Genomic DNA, 14,905 nt, shown 5'->3' with positions numbered 1-14,905 from the left:
TTGATTAACGATTCACCATTAGTTGATTGTCAAAATTTACGAAATCATTTCAACTAATCAAACAATTGAACAATTAAAAGGGTTAATTTTGTTTAATAAAATCGAGAGAGAGAGAGAAAGAAAGAGAGAAACTTAATTGAAAAGTTCATTTTCGAATTCAATAAAAATTCAATTACTGAGAGAGAAAATTTCAATATTTAAGAATGGAAACTTTTTCTAATCATAATGATAATTAATTGAATCGAAATTAAAATTTTACAATTACAATTACAATTTCTCTCATTCAATTAACATCGTGAAAACAATTCTGATCCCAAAGTATTAGGATAAAATTAGTTTCGTATCGAATCAATTGATTGATGGAAAAAGTAAATTAGTGATTAGTTAATTTGTGGTTGATTTAATTGTTCAGAATTTTCAATGATGATCAATCGTTTATGTGAAATTACACAGAAAAATTTGAGTTGATATATTTTTCCACCTCTCAAATTCAGAGAGAGAGCGAGAGAGAGAGAGAAATACTTATCATGGATGATGATGATGATGATTACGATCATTATCATCCTCATCATCTTTATTATTACAAGGAACCTCTTATTACATCAGGCGAGAAAAAAATCTTCTCCATCCTCATCATCATCATACACATTCTCATCTTAATAACCTTTTCATCCTTCATCATTTTCGTCTTCCTCATCATCATCATCATCATGTTCACACTGAATTGCGCCTGATCATCAGGATTAATGGAAGACAAATAAAAACTTCCCTTCGACTCCCTCCCAGCATTTATCCCAATTATCTCAACAGTTAAGTTAATTCAGGTGATTTGATGGTTAATCATTGATCAGCTGATTCTAAACACTTTCATCTTTAGCTTAAAATCATCAGCAAATTGATTATCATTAGTAGAGTTTACAACCGATTCTCCGATCAGATCAAATAATCTTAATTGTGCCCACTCAATCAACGCAATCAAATGTCATCCCAATCAACTTTTAATTGTATCCATTGGTTTCGACATGGGTTAAGATTAACCGATATGCCGTCACTTGATCAGGCCACAAAGGTAAGTTGTTGATTACAATCAATCTTGTTAATTAATTTACTCCAAAGTCAAAAATCTAAGATAAACTTTCACCTTAATTATCAACTAATCAAACATTAATTTTATTCACAACTTTTTCCAAGTTTCAATTCATCGAAATTTGTTATTATTAGAACTCGATTAGAACTCTCGAAATTTCCAGATTCGTTGATTACTTTTAACTTGATGGACACAATTGATTAACTTTAAACGTGATCAATTGTTACAAAGTAAAGTTAAATCAACGTGACCATTATATTATTGTATTTTCATATCAACAGATAATCATGATTATAATTAAAATTAATCAAAAATAATTCGAGTTGATTAAATAATTGATCATTTATATAACATTATAAAACTTTTTTCAATCAACATTTTTGTTTTCATATCAATATATTGACGTTTCAATAACAACTTATACAACAATTGATTAGTTGATTTTTTTTTATTTGTCCAGTTGATTAATTGTCACAATCTAATCACAATCTATTTTGTTGATTTTTAATCTTTGAGATTTGATTTTGATAAATTGAAAACTTTTCCAGAATAATAATTGATAAAACTAATAAAACCTCCCTGTTGAACTTTATCATTTACGATTAATTGATTGATAACAATTAACGACTTTCAATTGTCCTCAATTTAGATTTGTAATACAATTTATCCACTATTTATATTTGATGGTCTAAGTGCTGGACTTAATGTTGCTGGTTACAATCGAACCCGTTATTTACTTGAGTGTTTAAATGATTTAGATGAACAATTTAAATCATTTGGTGGTCGATTGTATTGTTTTCATGGTAATTTTATTGAAATATTGAGAAAATTATTCGACCAATGGTCAATCACTCATTTAAGCTTTGAATTGGATCCTGAACCCATTTGGAAGGAGAGAGATGATAGTGTTAAACAATTAGCTAAATCACTTGGAATTAAAGTAATTGAGAAAATATCTCACACTCTTTGGGATCCAAATCAAGTAATTAAAGTTAACGGCGGTCAACCTCCTCTTAATTATGAGATGTTCTGCCACACGGTCAATGTTATCGGTCAACCAGATCGACCTCTGCCCAAGCCTGATTTTGAGAAACACGGAATATCATTTCCATTAGGTAATTATTAGAATCAAATTAGCGAATCGACAAGAGCAAAAATCTTCAAGAAGAAACGAAAATTGAAGTCGAATTGTATATTTTGGTACAATTAAGAGTTCGGAAAGATTAATTGGACTTTAATTGTTCGTTTGTAGATTATTATGATGAAAATCTAACCGGAGTTCCATCATCTCCATTGGCACTTGGAATTCAAATGGAATCAGAGAATCAAGTTAATCAAGTTTGGTTTGGTGGTGAAACGATTGCCCTTCAATTGTTAATTGATCGACTTAATTATGAGAGAAAAGCCTTTCAGGTTGGTGATTATTTACCAACTCAATCAACGCCCGATCTAATTAACGAGGCGAAATCGTTAAGTCCAGCATTGCGACATGGCTGTTTATCGGTGAGAAAATTTTATTGGGATTTAAATGATTTGTATGAATCAATTTTCGGTAATTCAGTTAAACCTCGAATCGTTGGACAATTAATCTGGAGGGAATTCTTTTATACAATGTCAATCAATAATCCTAATTATGGACAAATGATTAACAATCCAGTTTGTCTTCAAATCAAATGGAAACACGATCCAAATGCTTTCCAGGTAATTAGACAGTTTTTCTTTAATTCTAACAATTAACAATCTAATATTTATCAATAGTAACAGATAATAATGTTAATCGTAAAAAGTTTCTTTCTATTATCAATTGAATCGTTTTGTTTTATTGTCATTGCGATTATATAATCAACTAATTACTTGGGGAAAAGCAACTGGTTACATTGGGAGAGGAAATCTCAGCAATTAACTGAACTTTTCACAATTATTATTTAGGAATCGATTTTAAATCAACTTTTCGTTAGCTTCATGATTGGAAACAAAAAATTCTAGTTCCTCTTTCATTGAAGTTTTCATCATCTTCATCTTCATCTTCATCTTCCTCATCATCATCATCGTGAAGATGTTTCTCTCCCTCAGCCAGCGCCCTCTTCCATGATGATGATGACGAGGATGATGATGATGAAGATGATAATGATGACCTGTTACTAGGAAAATGGAGGCCAGAATATCGACAGAGAAAAAGAAAGAGAAACTTAGAAAGAGCAAATGAAGACAGAGAAAAATTTATTCTAAAGGCAGAAAACTAGTGACATCTATTATCTGGTTTACTAAATAATTCTCAGTGTTACCTGAGAATTGGTGATTGGTGAAGATGAATAAAAGCTAATTGTCACAATTTATCGTCAAAATTTAAAATCAAATCGATTCTCCAATCACAAGAAATTTACATAATCAACATTTTCCACTTCAATCAAGAAATAAGCGAAATTAAATAGATGATAAAATTTTTCTCTAAATGAAAAGTTATCCAATTAGTAATTCAATTAGAACAATTTTCGAACTCGAATTAACTTTAGAACCTTTTTCATGACCTTCGACCCATTTTTATGTTAATTAGTTCCTCAACAATAACCTAATTGATTTGTCTTTGATCGTTGATTTGTTTTCCGTTGAAAGTGTTACAATTTGAATGGTAAAAGATAATCAATTGAATGATATTAAAGTTTGACAATCAATAGATTGAGAGAAAAGCAATTGATTGGTAATTAATTGCTTGATAATTTGGTAAATTTTTTTTTCTCTGTTACTAATTATTGATTTCTGAACAATTTGAAGGTTTGGTCAACAGGTAAAACTGGTTATCCCTTTATCGATGCTGCAATGCGTCAATTAATTGCTGAAGGTTGGGTCCACCATGCAGCTCGAAACGCTGTCGCTTGTTTCTTGACCAGAGGTGACCTTTGGCTTTCATGGGAACTTGGATTGAAATTTTTCCTCAAATATTTGATCGACGCTGATTGGTCAGTTTGTGCAGGTAATTGGATGTGGATCTCATCATCAGCATTTGATACAATCTTACAATCCGATGCTTGTATATCACCAATCAACTATGGCCGTTGGCTCGAGCCCACCGGTAATTATATTAGGAAATACGTTCCCGAACTGACCGATATGCCAACTCGATACATTTTCAACCCGTCAACGGCACCAATTGAAATTCAACGTCAAGCAAACTGTCTAATCGGTATTGATTATCCTCAGCCAATTGTTAACCATGAAATTGTCTTTAAAAACAATCAACATCTAATGGAATCGGTTAAAAATACATTTCTTGATCATCGATACCAATCACTTGATCACTTTAATCATGTTCCTAATCATGTTGCTCCAAGTCATCTTGAAGAAACCAAGGCCTTCCTATGTTTACCAGAAGATTTCTTCAACAATCTAATCATTTAACCAAAATCACAACAATTAATCCCAATCAACAAGTCAAAACAATCACCTGATTATCAAAAACCAAACAAAACAAACAAATTGACAAAAGTTTCAGGTAAATAGTTAATTAAACCGATAATAGGTGTCGCTTAAGTTTCCATGAAAAACATTGAATTAAAAAATCAACATTTCCAATTGAATTAAATTACAAATTAATTGTTTAACTTTGAGATACTAATTTCATACTTTTTCAAACTAATTGTAAGAAAGATAGAGAATCAAATTAACCCAATTAATTTGACCCCAAGTCAACAGAAAGACTGTTAATCCTTAAAAATCCTCAAATTCACTTGGATTGTTACAATTAAAACTTTTATATAATCTTAAATTACCCAGGATATTTAAGAAATTTACTAAATGAAAATAATATCCTGACAATTAAAGATTTTACAGAAAGTAAATACTAATTGGTAAGAAAGTAATTAACATGTGTTATCCCTGTAATCTGTAAACTGTATCGGAAAAAAATTAACAAAATTATTACCATTGAGATGGTTTAACAACCTCTTTGTTAATCATTGTTAAATTGTGTCTCAATGTTTAACGTAGTTAGTTAACCAAAGAAAAATAAATTGTATCTTTTAACACCAAATGATAAAGATAATATCATGATAATGATAATCATCTTTCCAGCCAAATATCATCAATTATAATGGTGAAAAGCTCAGCTCTTCAATTCCGGAAGCAGTTATCCTGAAACTCATTCAGCCAAATAATAACCCTGGTCTCGGTGTTATAACTCACCCCCCACCTCAGGTTTACACTTACCTTTGCCACTTCATTTGATAACAATAATAATAATAACAATAATTGCTAATAAATAACAATCATGATAATAATCATAATCGTAATGATAATATAATAATAACTACAGTTGAGCAATTTACTGTAACTAATCCTTTACTTTTTTTCCCTATTCTCGTATCATTATTATAACTGAATTAAGTTAATTATTACCAAAGAGATAGTAGTTACAATGTAATATGAGAAAAAGGATAATCATTGTTACAATTTATATAAGTTGATTATCATGACAATTAAACAAGAAATCAATTGTGAGACAAATGGTTAATTTAATTGAAAAAAAATTTTTTTCTCATCTTTAATGTTAAATAATAATAACATTCATTATTATCTTCATACAATTAGTTAATTGTTATATCAGTTTTAATTGTTGTTGGTGTTGTTGTTGTTGTTACATGGGCACTTGTGGGCTTCAAGAAAATTATACAATTATTTGGTAATTAGTTAATTATTATTGGTGGTTATTAATTCATTTTTGATTGTATTGATTGTGTAAATGTGAAATGGAAGGCAAAAGTTTGATTAATTGTTTTTGTTGTTTTGTTTAAATTGTGGACATTAATTGTTGTCACTTTGGGACGGAATGTTAATGTATGGATAGTTAATTGTTTGATTAATACTAATCAACAATTGATTCAATTGAGTATGGGATTTTTTTTTCTTGTTAATCAACAACAAAAAAAAAGAGAGAGAGAGATTGATTATCAAAAAAAAAAAGTTACTATTAAGATATTACATTGATAATAGCAATTAGATAATATAATTAATAATAATTGATTAATTGTAATGATAATTATATTAGACAAAAGGATACAAAGTTTAATTAATTGTTATTCAGTTGATTTTCAATCAATTTCTGAGGCTGATAAATGTTAATTTTTATCAATTCATTTCAAAATTTAGCAAAGGAAGAAGAAGAAAAAAATTAGTTAATTGTTTGCAATGAGATTGAGACAGAAATTAACTAACATTGAATTGCACGTTCGGCCTCAATTCGAGGTTGAAAGGTTACCAGACCTTCACCGCCGTTGGTACGACCATCGCCGATTCCGTTTCGAAGAAGATGAGGATGAGAAGAAGATGGAATCTGAATAAATTCCGAAGATAACTGAAGAAGAAGGTGATCAATTAGGATGAGAGGAAGACAAGAGGAAGATGATGATGATAATAATAATAATAATAGAAGATAATATCAACTTCTCATTAATCAATTATCATAATTATCGTTTCAAATTATAGTTAAATTATCATTATAATGAATGAAATTGTTTTATCGTTGGTTTCATGATCAATTTGACAATTGATTGATTTTTGTTTTCAAAAAGGTAAAAATTATTTGCTGCCTTAATTGTTGTGTAGATATTGGGAGGGAGAGTGTGTAGTAGTTGTAGTAATTAGGTGAATATGTGTTGACCATTAAGGTGATAATTTGCTGATCATTTCATTTAGATTAGTGTTCATGATAGAGGTTATCTGGATATATATATGGTGTGTATGTTTGTGTGTGTGTCTCTCTGTCTCTATTGGCCGTTTCACTAATCAGGTTCTTACCATGGTAGGAGCCGAATGGGTATAATATGTGGTCGGTGAAACTGGGGGACTTGGATAAGGCCAATAAATGATCGGGTGATAATATGATGTTGGATGAACTCCACCAGCTCCTGTTGAAATTGCAGCCGCTGTTGCAGCGGCAGCGGTCACTGTACCGGCAGGTAAAACAGGAGCACCTCCAAGGTAAGGGTAAGCCCGATAAGGTGAAGGTAATATTGTTCCTGAGAGGGAAATAAATAATTCATAAGATAATCAGTCAATCATCAAGAAGAAAAAAATTCAACAAAAATTCAGATCATCAACTCAATTGAATCAATAATCATGATCATCATCATCATCATCATCGTCATTAAAAAGGGTGTAAAAAAAACAATGAGACTCATAATTATGATGATAATCAATGAATTGTAATTTATTAATGATGATAAAATATGACAGATATTCATTTAATTGTCTCGATTTATATAATTTGATTGGTGATCAATTTTTTGTTTTTGTTTAGTTACAATTATTGTCTCTCTATTAGTATCTAAACCAATGGTGTATTTAATATAACCTCAATTCAATGTTTTTTCCCAATGTAACCTGATGTTTATCATCATAACTGTTAATTGTAATCATCATCATCATCAATATTAGTGAACTAGATTTGTTGATTATATTTCCGTTTCCTTTTTAACATGAGAGTATAAATGAAAACAAAGAGGCAAAAGTTTGATTAAGAGGAAAATGATAATTATCATGATAAATATGGTTCTTCAAGGTCAATTAATTATAATCATTATCATCACAATTAACAGTTAATCCTGTTAACTTGAATAAGGAAATTAATTAAAAATTGATTAATCAGCTAAACTACTGTAATTATAATTGTTAACTTTAATTAACGGTGTTAAATTTAAATTCATTTAGGATCAAGATGAAATTACAAATATATTATATTGGTTAACAAAAAAGTTGCTGTGTTGATTAAGTTAATTGTTGCTGATGATTTAATGATAATCAGAGTAAATATAATGTTCATTTAAAAGATAATAACAAAAATGAGAATCTCAATCACGTTTAATCAATATCATCATCATCATCATCATCGTCATCATTAGAGGTTTACAATTAACTTATTAATTGTTGATTGTTAATAATCTTTAATTGTAATTGAAATGAATAATAAATAACAATTGTTACCTTTTAATTTCTCATCTTATCTAAATAACTTGAGAAGATGATAATCACAATCAATTGATTAAAACTGATCTCACTTTATTGTGTCATCATAATTATCATTTTCTGCTCATTGATTGTTCAATTTCAAATCAATAAGTATCACAATTAATCATTTATCTCTCTCTCTCTCATTAATAACTATCAACATCATCACTATTACAATTACAACGATAATCATCATGATGATCATAATATTATCAGGAAAAAAAAAGAAATAATAATTTCACCTGAATAATTTTTTCTCCTTTTTCTTTCCCTAATAACCTGAATTGATTCAATAAAAAATTGAGTAAAGCACAATGATCATGATTACGAGAAGACAAAAGTGAACATTATGGTAACAATTAACTAATTGATTCTTACCTGTTGTTTGTAAATGCCGTTGAATGGGAACTCCGCCGGTTAGAACTAAATTCATATCATCAATTGAACATTGAAATACTTCAATGTATCTCTGCTTTTTACCAAAGCTCATGTACTTATGGTGTCGTTGAGCTGCTGCCATGGCTGCTGATTGTTCAGAATCCATCTGAATAAATGCTTCACCTGAAGGTTGACCCTGTTGATTGATTGTCCACAAAGATAAACAAACATAAATACTCAGGTGATTTAGAAAATTGAAATTGAAGAAAACTCCAAATTCAAATCAACAAGCGAGAGAGAGTAAACAAAAAAACAACAATTACCTGAGCATTATAAACCATATGAACTCCCCTGAAGACGATATTTTTGGCATTTTCACCAAGAAACTCGAGAATTTGTTCAACTTGAGCTTCATAAGGTAAACCTCGAAGTCTAATACAATCTCGTCGTGATCCCGATGGAAGAAGTTGATGTGGAATCAACGGGATTTGTGGTAAATTTAGAGAATTAGTTTCACAATTTGATCTAAAGTCCATTGCACGATTAAGAACCTAGTTAATGATCAATTTTTCGTAAACAAACAAAAAACACAAACAATTAATTTGATTGATTGAAAATTGACACCAGCAAAATGAAGGGAAAAAAGTTACTGTTGATCCACAATCAAAGGCAAAGTCAAGGAAAAGAAATTGTATCAACAAAATAACAACAAGAGCAAGAAAAAAAAATTATGTATCCTAATCACTAGAGATTAACTAGATTATCCTCATTGAAAAAGGTTAATCATCAATTTAAACAATGTTATAGTTAAATTGTTGAGCTTTAATTTGTACAAAGCAAAAAACAACAACAACAACAAGAATGTATAATCATAATCAAAGTTAATTGGTAATTGGTTTTACTTAATCTTCCAATGACCTCTCTGTACAATTAACCATCATTACAAATGCATATGTTAATCAATAACACAGATGAGACAAGAGCCTTTGGGTTAAAAAGTCAACTTTCAATGTTGTGACCTTATTGTTGACCTCTTGTTGAAATAAATGACCTCAAGTTACTAATGAACGGTTATTATTATTATCGAGCAGTAAGAGAAACAACAAAATAAGCAGAGTAAAAGTTATAACAGAAAACAAACCTTTCCCATTGACCCCTAACTGGCCTTTATCCTCATCTCTCTCTCTCTCTCTCTCTCTCTCTGTAGCAGGTCAACTCACCTGCTACGATGAGGCTACTTCATTAACGGTTAAAAGCTTGTTAAGGTTCATTCCCTTTCTTCAAGGTAAATTGACTTACTCGTAGATATTGACCAAGGTAGAAGGTCAGTGCAATGGTCAGTTAGTCTCATTATCCAATTAATAAATGAAATTGTTGTGAGGTCTTTGCAAGAGGATAAACAGTATTAGTTACAATTAAATAAATTCTTCATCTTCTTAACTTTTCTCTCCAATTAATTCTCATCTTTCATCATCATCATCATCTCTCTCTCTCTTTCACTCTAGAAATCATTCTAAGCTTATCATCATTTTTTAAAGTTCTTTTTTTCTCTTTTTTCTGTCATCATCTTCTTCTTCCTCTGTCATTTTGCTTTCTTCTTTTTTTTCTTCATTCTATTCATTTCTACCTGTAAACTCTTTTCTTTTCATCTTGTCTTCTTTTTTCATCCTTTTTTTTCTCTCTCTCTCTAAACATCACCTTAAGATAATATCTTCTCTTTCTCTCTTGTCATCATCTCACTTTTTTCATCTCTTTCTCTCTCCCTTTTGTTGAATGTTAACCTGAAGATGATAAAATTTTGTCTACGACTTTTCAACGTTTCCAGCGTGTCAATCGTTGTACCATGAAGTTTGACGATTCAACGATCAGAATTATTAACGCTGCAACGATATTAAGAAAAAGAGAAACCTTTTTTGTCTCAAAAGTTAACATAGAGAAGAAGATAAAAAAATAAGAGTAAAAAATATCATCAATGCTATGGAAGAGTAATCTTGACCAAAGAAGAAGATGAGAAGAGAGAGAGAGAGAGAGAGAGAGAGAGAGAGATGACGATGATGATGATAAATGAAGAAAAGATAATAACAAAATATCATCCAAGAGTTAAAATAATAATAATCAATCGTAAGACTTTAAGAGGCCAAAGAATCAAGATCAAGATAATGATATCAATTTAATTCTATGATAAAAAATTGATCACTTTTTTTCATCATCTCTTTTCATCATCTCTTCTTCACCTGATTCTTGTTTTTTTTCCTCATTTGATCAGAAAAATATATAAAAAATTGTCAAGAAAATGATGATAATGATGAGAGAAACACATTACATCAACAAAAAATAATCTAAACTTGAATGATAATGATGATGATGAAAGTGAAGAGAGAGAGAGAGAGAGAGAGAGACAATAATTGATGTAAGTCTCACCTTTAAATCAATGATAATGATGTTAATCTAATAACAATGTTACCGGAAACAGGAAACTTAATTTTACTACACACATACACAATTAAAAAGCTCTAAATGTGTTACTAATGTGGTAACGTTATCAATGTTTTTTCAGAGTGAAAAAAGGACAAGGTAGTTGGTTTCGTCTAAAGGACAATGTCAAGGTAAGATGATGATGAAGATATGAAATAAGAGAGAGAGAGAGAAAGAGAGGTTAAGGGGATGAAAAATTGGAAGAGAAAGGAAAAGGAAAAGTAGAGATGATAAAATAATTGACAAATATTTAGACACATCAAAGAAAAAACATCCAGGTAAATGGTCAAGAGAGAGAGAGAGAGAGAGAGAGAGAGAGCAAATTTAAAGAGATATTGACCTCTGGTCAGTTTGAGATCAATAATTTCCCCTCTTAATTGTCGTTAGTCAATTGACCTCACCAACTTGATCGGTATTCGGACAAACCTTATTCTTGAAAGAGCTAAACTTATTTAAGATTATATTCGAAGTCGTTTAAAATAAAGACAAAGGTACAAAAAGAATATGAAATAAACGAGATATTATCAGGTCACTTTCGCAATAGAAGCGAGAGAGAGAGAAAGAGAGAAAGAGGCAAATACGAACAGAAAAGAAAACCCCGAGGGCTGAATACTATTTCCAATGGAGAGGATAAACTTTGAAAGAGCAACAAGTTAATTTTTTGGTGCAAAAATGAAGCAAAAAAAAAGAGATGAAGATAAACAAGGTTCTCAAGAAATAACCACAAATCAATAAGACAGATCAAAGCAACTTTTTTATCAACATCACTTTTAGCTAACCTCAGGAGAGATGCTCATCTTCCCATCATCTTCATCCTCATCTTTTTCTCTCAGAAAATACCTGTCTAATTTTCTTCTTCTTTCTCTTTGACACTGTCTACATTCTTGCTGGACCCAACATTTTGCTTTTTCTATTTAGAACATGATAACTTTGACCCTTACCTGTTGAACCTCGGCGGTTGAGCTTCGAAACAGTTCAATGTACCTTGACCCGATAATTTCTCGATGTTTATGTAAAGCTTTAATCGCCATCTCTTCCGAATCAAAAAGGACGAAAGCATCACCGGTTGGACGACCATCGCCACGACGGACGAAAAGTACACCTTCAGTACCATCCATTACATCACAACCATTTTTTCCCGATGAAAAAAATTCAATCTAAAGTCATTATAAAGGAAATGGCAAGAGAAAACCAAACACCCAACAAACAGAATGATTAATTAATTGTTTGATCAGAGAGAGAGAGAGAAATTAATTAGTATTGAAACTAATTTGCAAAAATGATTCATCGAAATCGTTGCAATTGTATTTGAACAAATCGTTCAACAAGAGAAAAGCTCTTGTAGCCTTTGCAAAGTTTCACCTTTGGGTGAGAACAACGTTGCTGGTAATTAGCTAATTGTTGACAATTAGAGGGTAAACTTACCACTTTTTGATCGGTACAATCGTATGGGAGACCTCGCATTCGCACAATCACCTGAGCCCCTTTCGACAGGAATTGAAGAGCCTCATTGTTTTTACCTAACAAAGAGCATGATAATAAATCATTGGAAATTAATTTAATATTATCACTATTTATTAGATGATGATTGTTGTTGCTGCTGTTAATTTGATTGTTGCTGTTAACATTGTTACTGTAATTGTTATGAAAATTGTGGTTCATGTTGTTGTTACTGCTGTTTAAATTGTGATTATTGTTAATTGCTAAATTATTATTATTATTATTATTATTGATAGTATTGGTTTGTATCAAATTGGAGTAAACTGGATTAGTGGTAATTGAGCTTTGATTATATGGATTAACATTATTTGCATTATTATTAATGATATTGTTTTTGGGTGTAATTGTTGTTGGCGGTGGTGATGGTGTAGTTAATTGTGGTACTTGTTGATTGTTGGTCAATGTGGGAGAGTTAATTGTCCCAGTTAATGATACAACTGTGGTTGATGTTGGTGAATTAACACCCGTTGATAATGAATTAAATGGAGTATGTTGAGGTTGAGGTTGTGGTTGATGATGAGGAGCAGGTTGATGGTGGGAATGATGATGAACAGACTGTTGTTGTTGTTGTTGTTGTTGCCCTGTTTGTTGGGTTGGTGGTGGTGGTGGTGGAGGTAATGGATTGGGTTGTAATGTCACCTGCCCTGAGACCGGTGGTGAGACCGGATAAGACACTGGAAGGTAAATCACTTGAGGTGAATAACTAATGAATGGACAAGCGGCTAAAGGGGCAGCTCGTCCATAGGAATTTGCTGGTGGATATGAATAACCAACAAAACGATTGGAACAATTTTTCCAATTATTAAATTGATGATGATAATTGTGATTATGATGATGGTGATGATGATTTTGATTGGGATGATGATTTGAAGTTGTTGTTGTTGATGTTGAAATTATTGGTAATGAATGATTGTTAACATGATTATTATTGTAAACACTCAAATTACTATTATTATTATTATTATTATTATTTATGTAATTACTGTTACTATTGTTGTTGTTGTTGGTGTTGATTGTCGTGGTGGGTGATGATGATGATGAATTATTGTTATTATTATTTGAATTTTGAGCCTCTTTGGGCTGAGAGACACTTTTAACCTTACACATTGAGTTGGAACTGTTTATTCCGGTTGAAGAAGATGATGATAAACACCAATTGATTGTCGAGAAGTAACTTGTTGATTCACTTGTTGATGATTTGTTTAACTTGTTTCAAATGATCATCAAGATGATGTTGATTCCTTGAATAAAGCACAAGGTGACTAGGGTAGTTTACAGGGTTACTCGGAATAAGTGATCAACATGTACCTTGGTAACGTCGGTGATGTTACTCTCATGACTAGCAGCATCTGAGAACCGGAGCTCAGAGGGTGTCACATAAAAGTTCATAATGATTCGCTATTCGAGATAACGACAAACGACAGAGGAAAAAAAAGAGAAAGAAAGACTCAAAGAGAAAGGAGAGAAAGGGAAGGAGAGAGAAGAAAAAAGATAGAGAGGGAGTGAATGATGATAAGGGAGAAAGGAAAATGCTGCAAGAGTTTATGTGAGAGAAAAAGGTAGAAGAGAGAGAGAGAGAGAGAAACAAGATGATGATGATGATGAGAAGGGGAGGGAAAAGGAAAACAAGGGAAAATAGAGAGTGAGAGAGAGAGAGAGAGAGAGAAAGAAAGAGAAGATATTTTTGCAAGGGGGAGAAAAGTAATTGGCAGAATTGATAATATCACTTTGAGGCGTTATCCATACCTGAGAAAGGGGAAATCACCGCCGTAGGAAGGGCTGAGGGTTGGCTCATATTGACAGAGTATCCACAGAGCCATCTCTCGATTTGCACTTTCATTTTATCGTTTTCTGTATGATTTTCAATTTTTATCGAAAAAAGATCAAAATTATCGATCGAAAAATGAACATTTCTATCCCTAAAACCGTTAATTATGTTAATCTTTTAATCCCTACGATATAACAGAACTTATAATTTCTCTAACTCTCTCCTTTTCTACAAGGTATTCATCTAATCTTCCAACTCCTCCTAATTTTCATCTTCTTAATTGAGGCTTAATTATTATCCATTAAAACAATTAAACAGTTTTCTGGATTATAATTGTTACCATTTTGTTTCATTTCTCTCCATTAACAACAATTTACTTAATCGTAAACAACTTTCCTATTTGGCTTTTTCACTTAATTGGGCTGATTGTCAGTTAATTGTTAGGAAAAATTTGATTTAATGATAAGAAATTGATTTACCTGATACAGAATGAGTTATATATTAATCATAACAATTAAATGTTATCTAATCACTATTGTTAAATTTTACTTAAATTTATTTACCTAATCATAAATTGTCTTGAAAGTTAATTTCAATTGTAATGAGATTAAATTTTTTTTTGTTAATCCTTTAATTAATCTTCAACTATAACAATTGGTTAATTGCTAGCAATTTAAAAGTTTTAAGGGCATTTAATC

General features: G+C 31.0%; 2 protein-coding genes across 3 annotated transcripts in view; one reads left to right on the top strand and one right to left on the bottom strand.

The window, feature by feature from the left end:
• The first annotated feature begins 599 nt into the window (after positions 1 to 599).
• Positions 600 to 5,563, top strand: LOC128386715 (cryptochrome-1-like). The gene is made up of 4 exons (XM_053345788.1): positions 600 to 1,069; positions 1,737 to 2,202; positions 2,340 to 2,788; positions 3,860 to 5,563. The coding sequence occupies exons 1-4, from the start codon at positions 980 to 982 to the stop codon at positions 4,481 to 4,483; spliced, it is 1,629 nt and encodes a 542-aa protein (XP_053201763.1). The 5' UTR covers positions 600 to 979; the 3' UTR covers positions 4,484 to 5,563.
• Positions 5,564 to 6,063: 500 nt separating this feature from the next.
• Positions 6,064 to 14,905, bottom strand: part of LOC128386712 (epithelial splicing regulatory protein 1-like) — a 29,736-nt gene continuing 20,894 nt past the window's right edge. Inside the window, exons 6-12 of one of the 2 annotated variants that reach the window (XM_053345785.1) lie at positions 12,365 to 12,459; positions 11,881 to 12,096; positions 8,788 to 9,015; positions 8,465 to 8,660; positions 6,878 to 7,098; positions 6,296 to 6,434; positions 6,064 to 6,188 (exon numbers count right to left, since the gene is read on the bottom strand). In XM_053345785.1, the coding sequence (XP_053201760.1) occupies positions 6,172 to 6,188; positions 6,296 to 6,434; positions 6,878 to 7,098; positions 8,465 to 8,660; positions 8,788 to 9,015; positions 11,881 to 12,096; positions 12,365 to 12,459 (1,112 nt within the window). In that variant the 3' untranslated portion in view covers positions 6,064 to 6,171. Of the gene's footprint in view, positions 6,189 to 6,295; positions 6,435 to 6,877; positions 7,099 to 8,464; positions 8,661 to 8,787; positions 9,016 to 11,880; positions 12,097 to 12,364; positions 13,927 to 14,905 lie in introns of those variants that run through there. The other variant, XM_053345784.1, reaches the window with a different exon arrangement.

Source organism: Panonychus citri, unplaced genomic scaffold, assembly GCF_014898815.1.
Source record: "Panonychus citri isolate SS breed McGregor unplaced genomic scaffold, ASM1489881v1 Contig00072, whole genome shotgun sequence".
In the NCBI taxonomy this organism is placed as follows: domain Eukaryota; kingdom Metazoa; phylum Arthropoda; class Arachnida; order Trombidiformes; family Tetranychidae; genus Panonychus; species Panonychus citri.
The sequence above is the reverse complement of the archived record's forward strand: the minus strand, read 5'-3'. Positions and strand labels throughout refer to the sequence as shown.

Coding starts and splice junctions, on each gene's coding strand:
- LOC128386715 (XM_053345788.1), top strand. CDS start 980: ATGTCATCCCAATCAACTTTTAATTGTATCCATTGGTTTCGACATGGG. Junction 1,070..1,736: donor CACTTGATCAGGCCACAAAG/GTAAGTTGTTGA, acceptor TCCTCAATTTAG/ATTTGTAATACAATTTATCC. Junction 2,789..3,859: donor ACGATCCAAATGCTTTCCAG/GTAATTAGACAG, acceptor AACAATTTGAAG/GTTTGGTCAACAGGTAAAAC.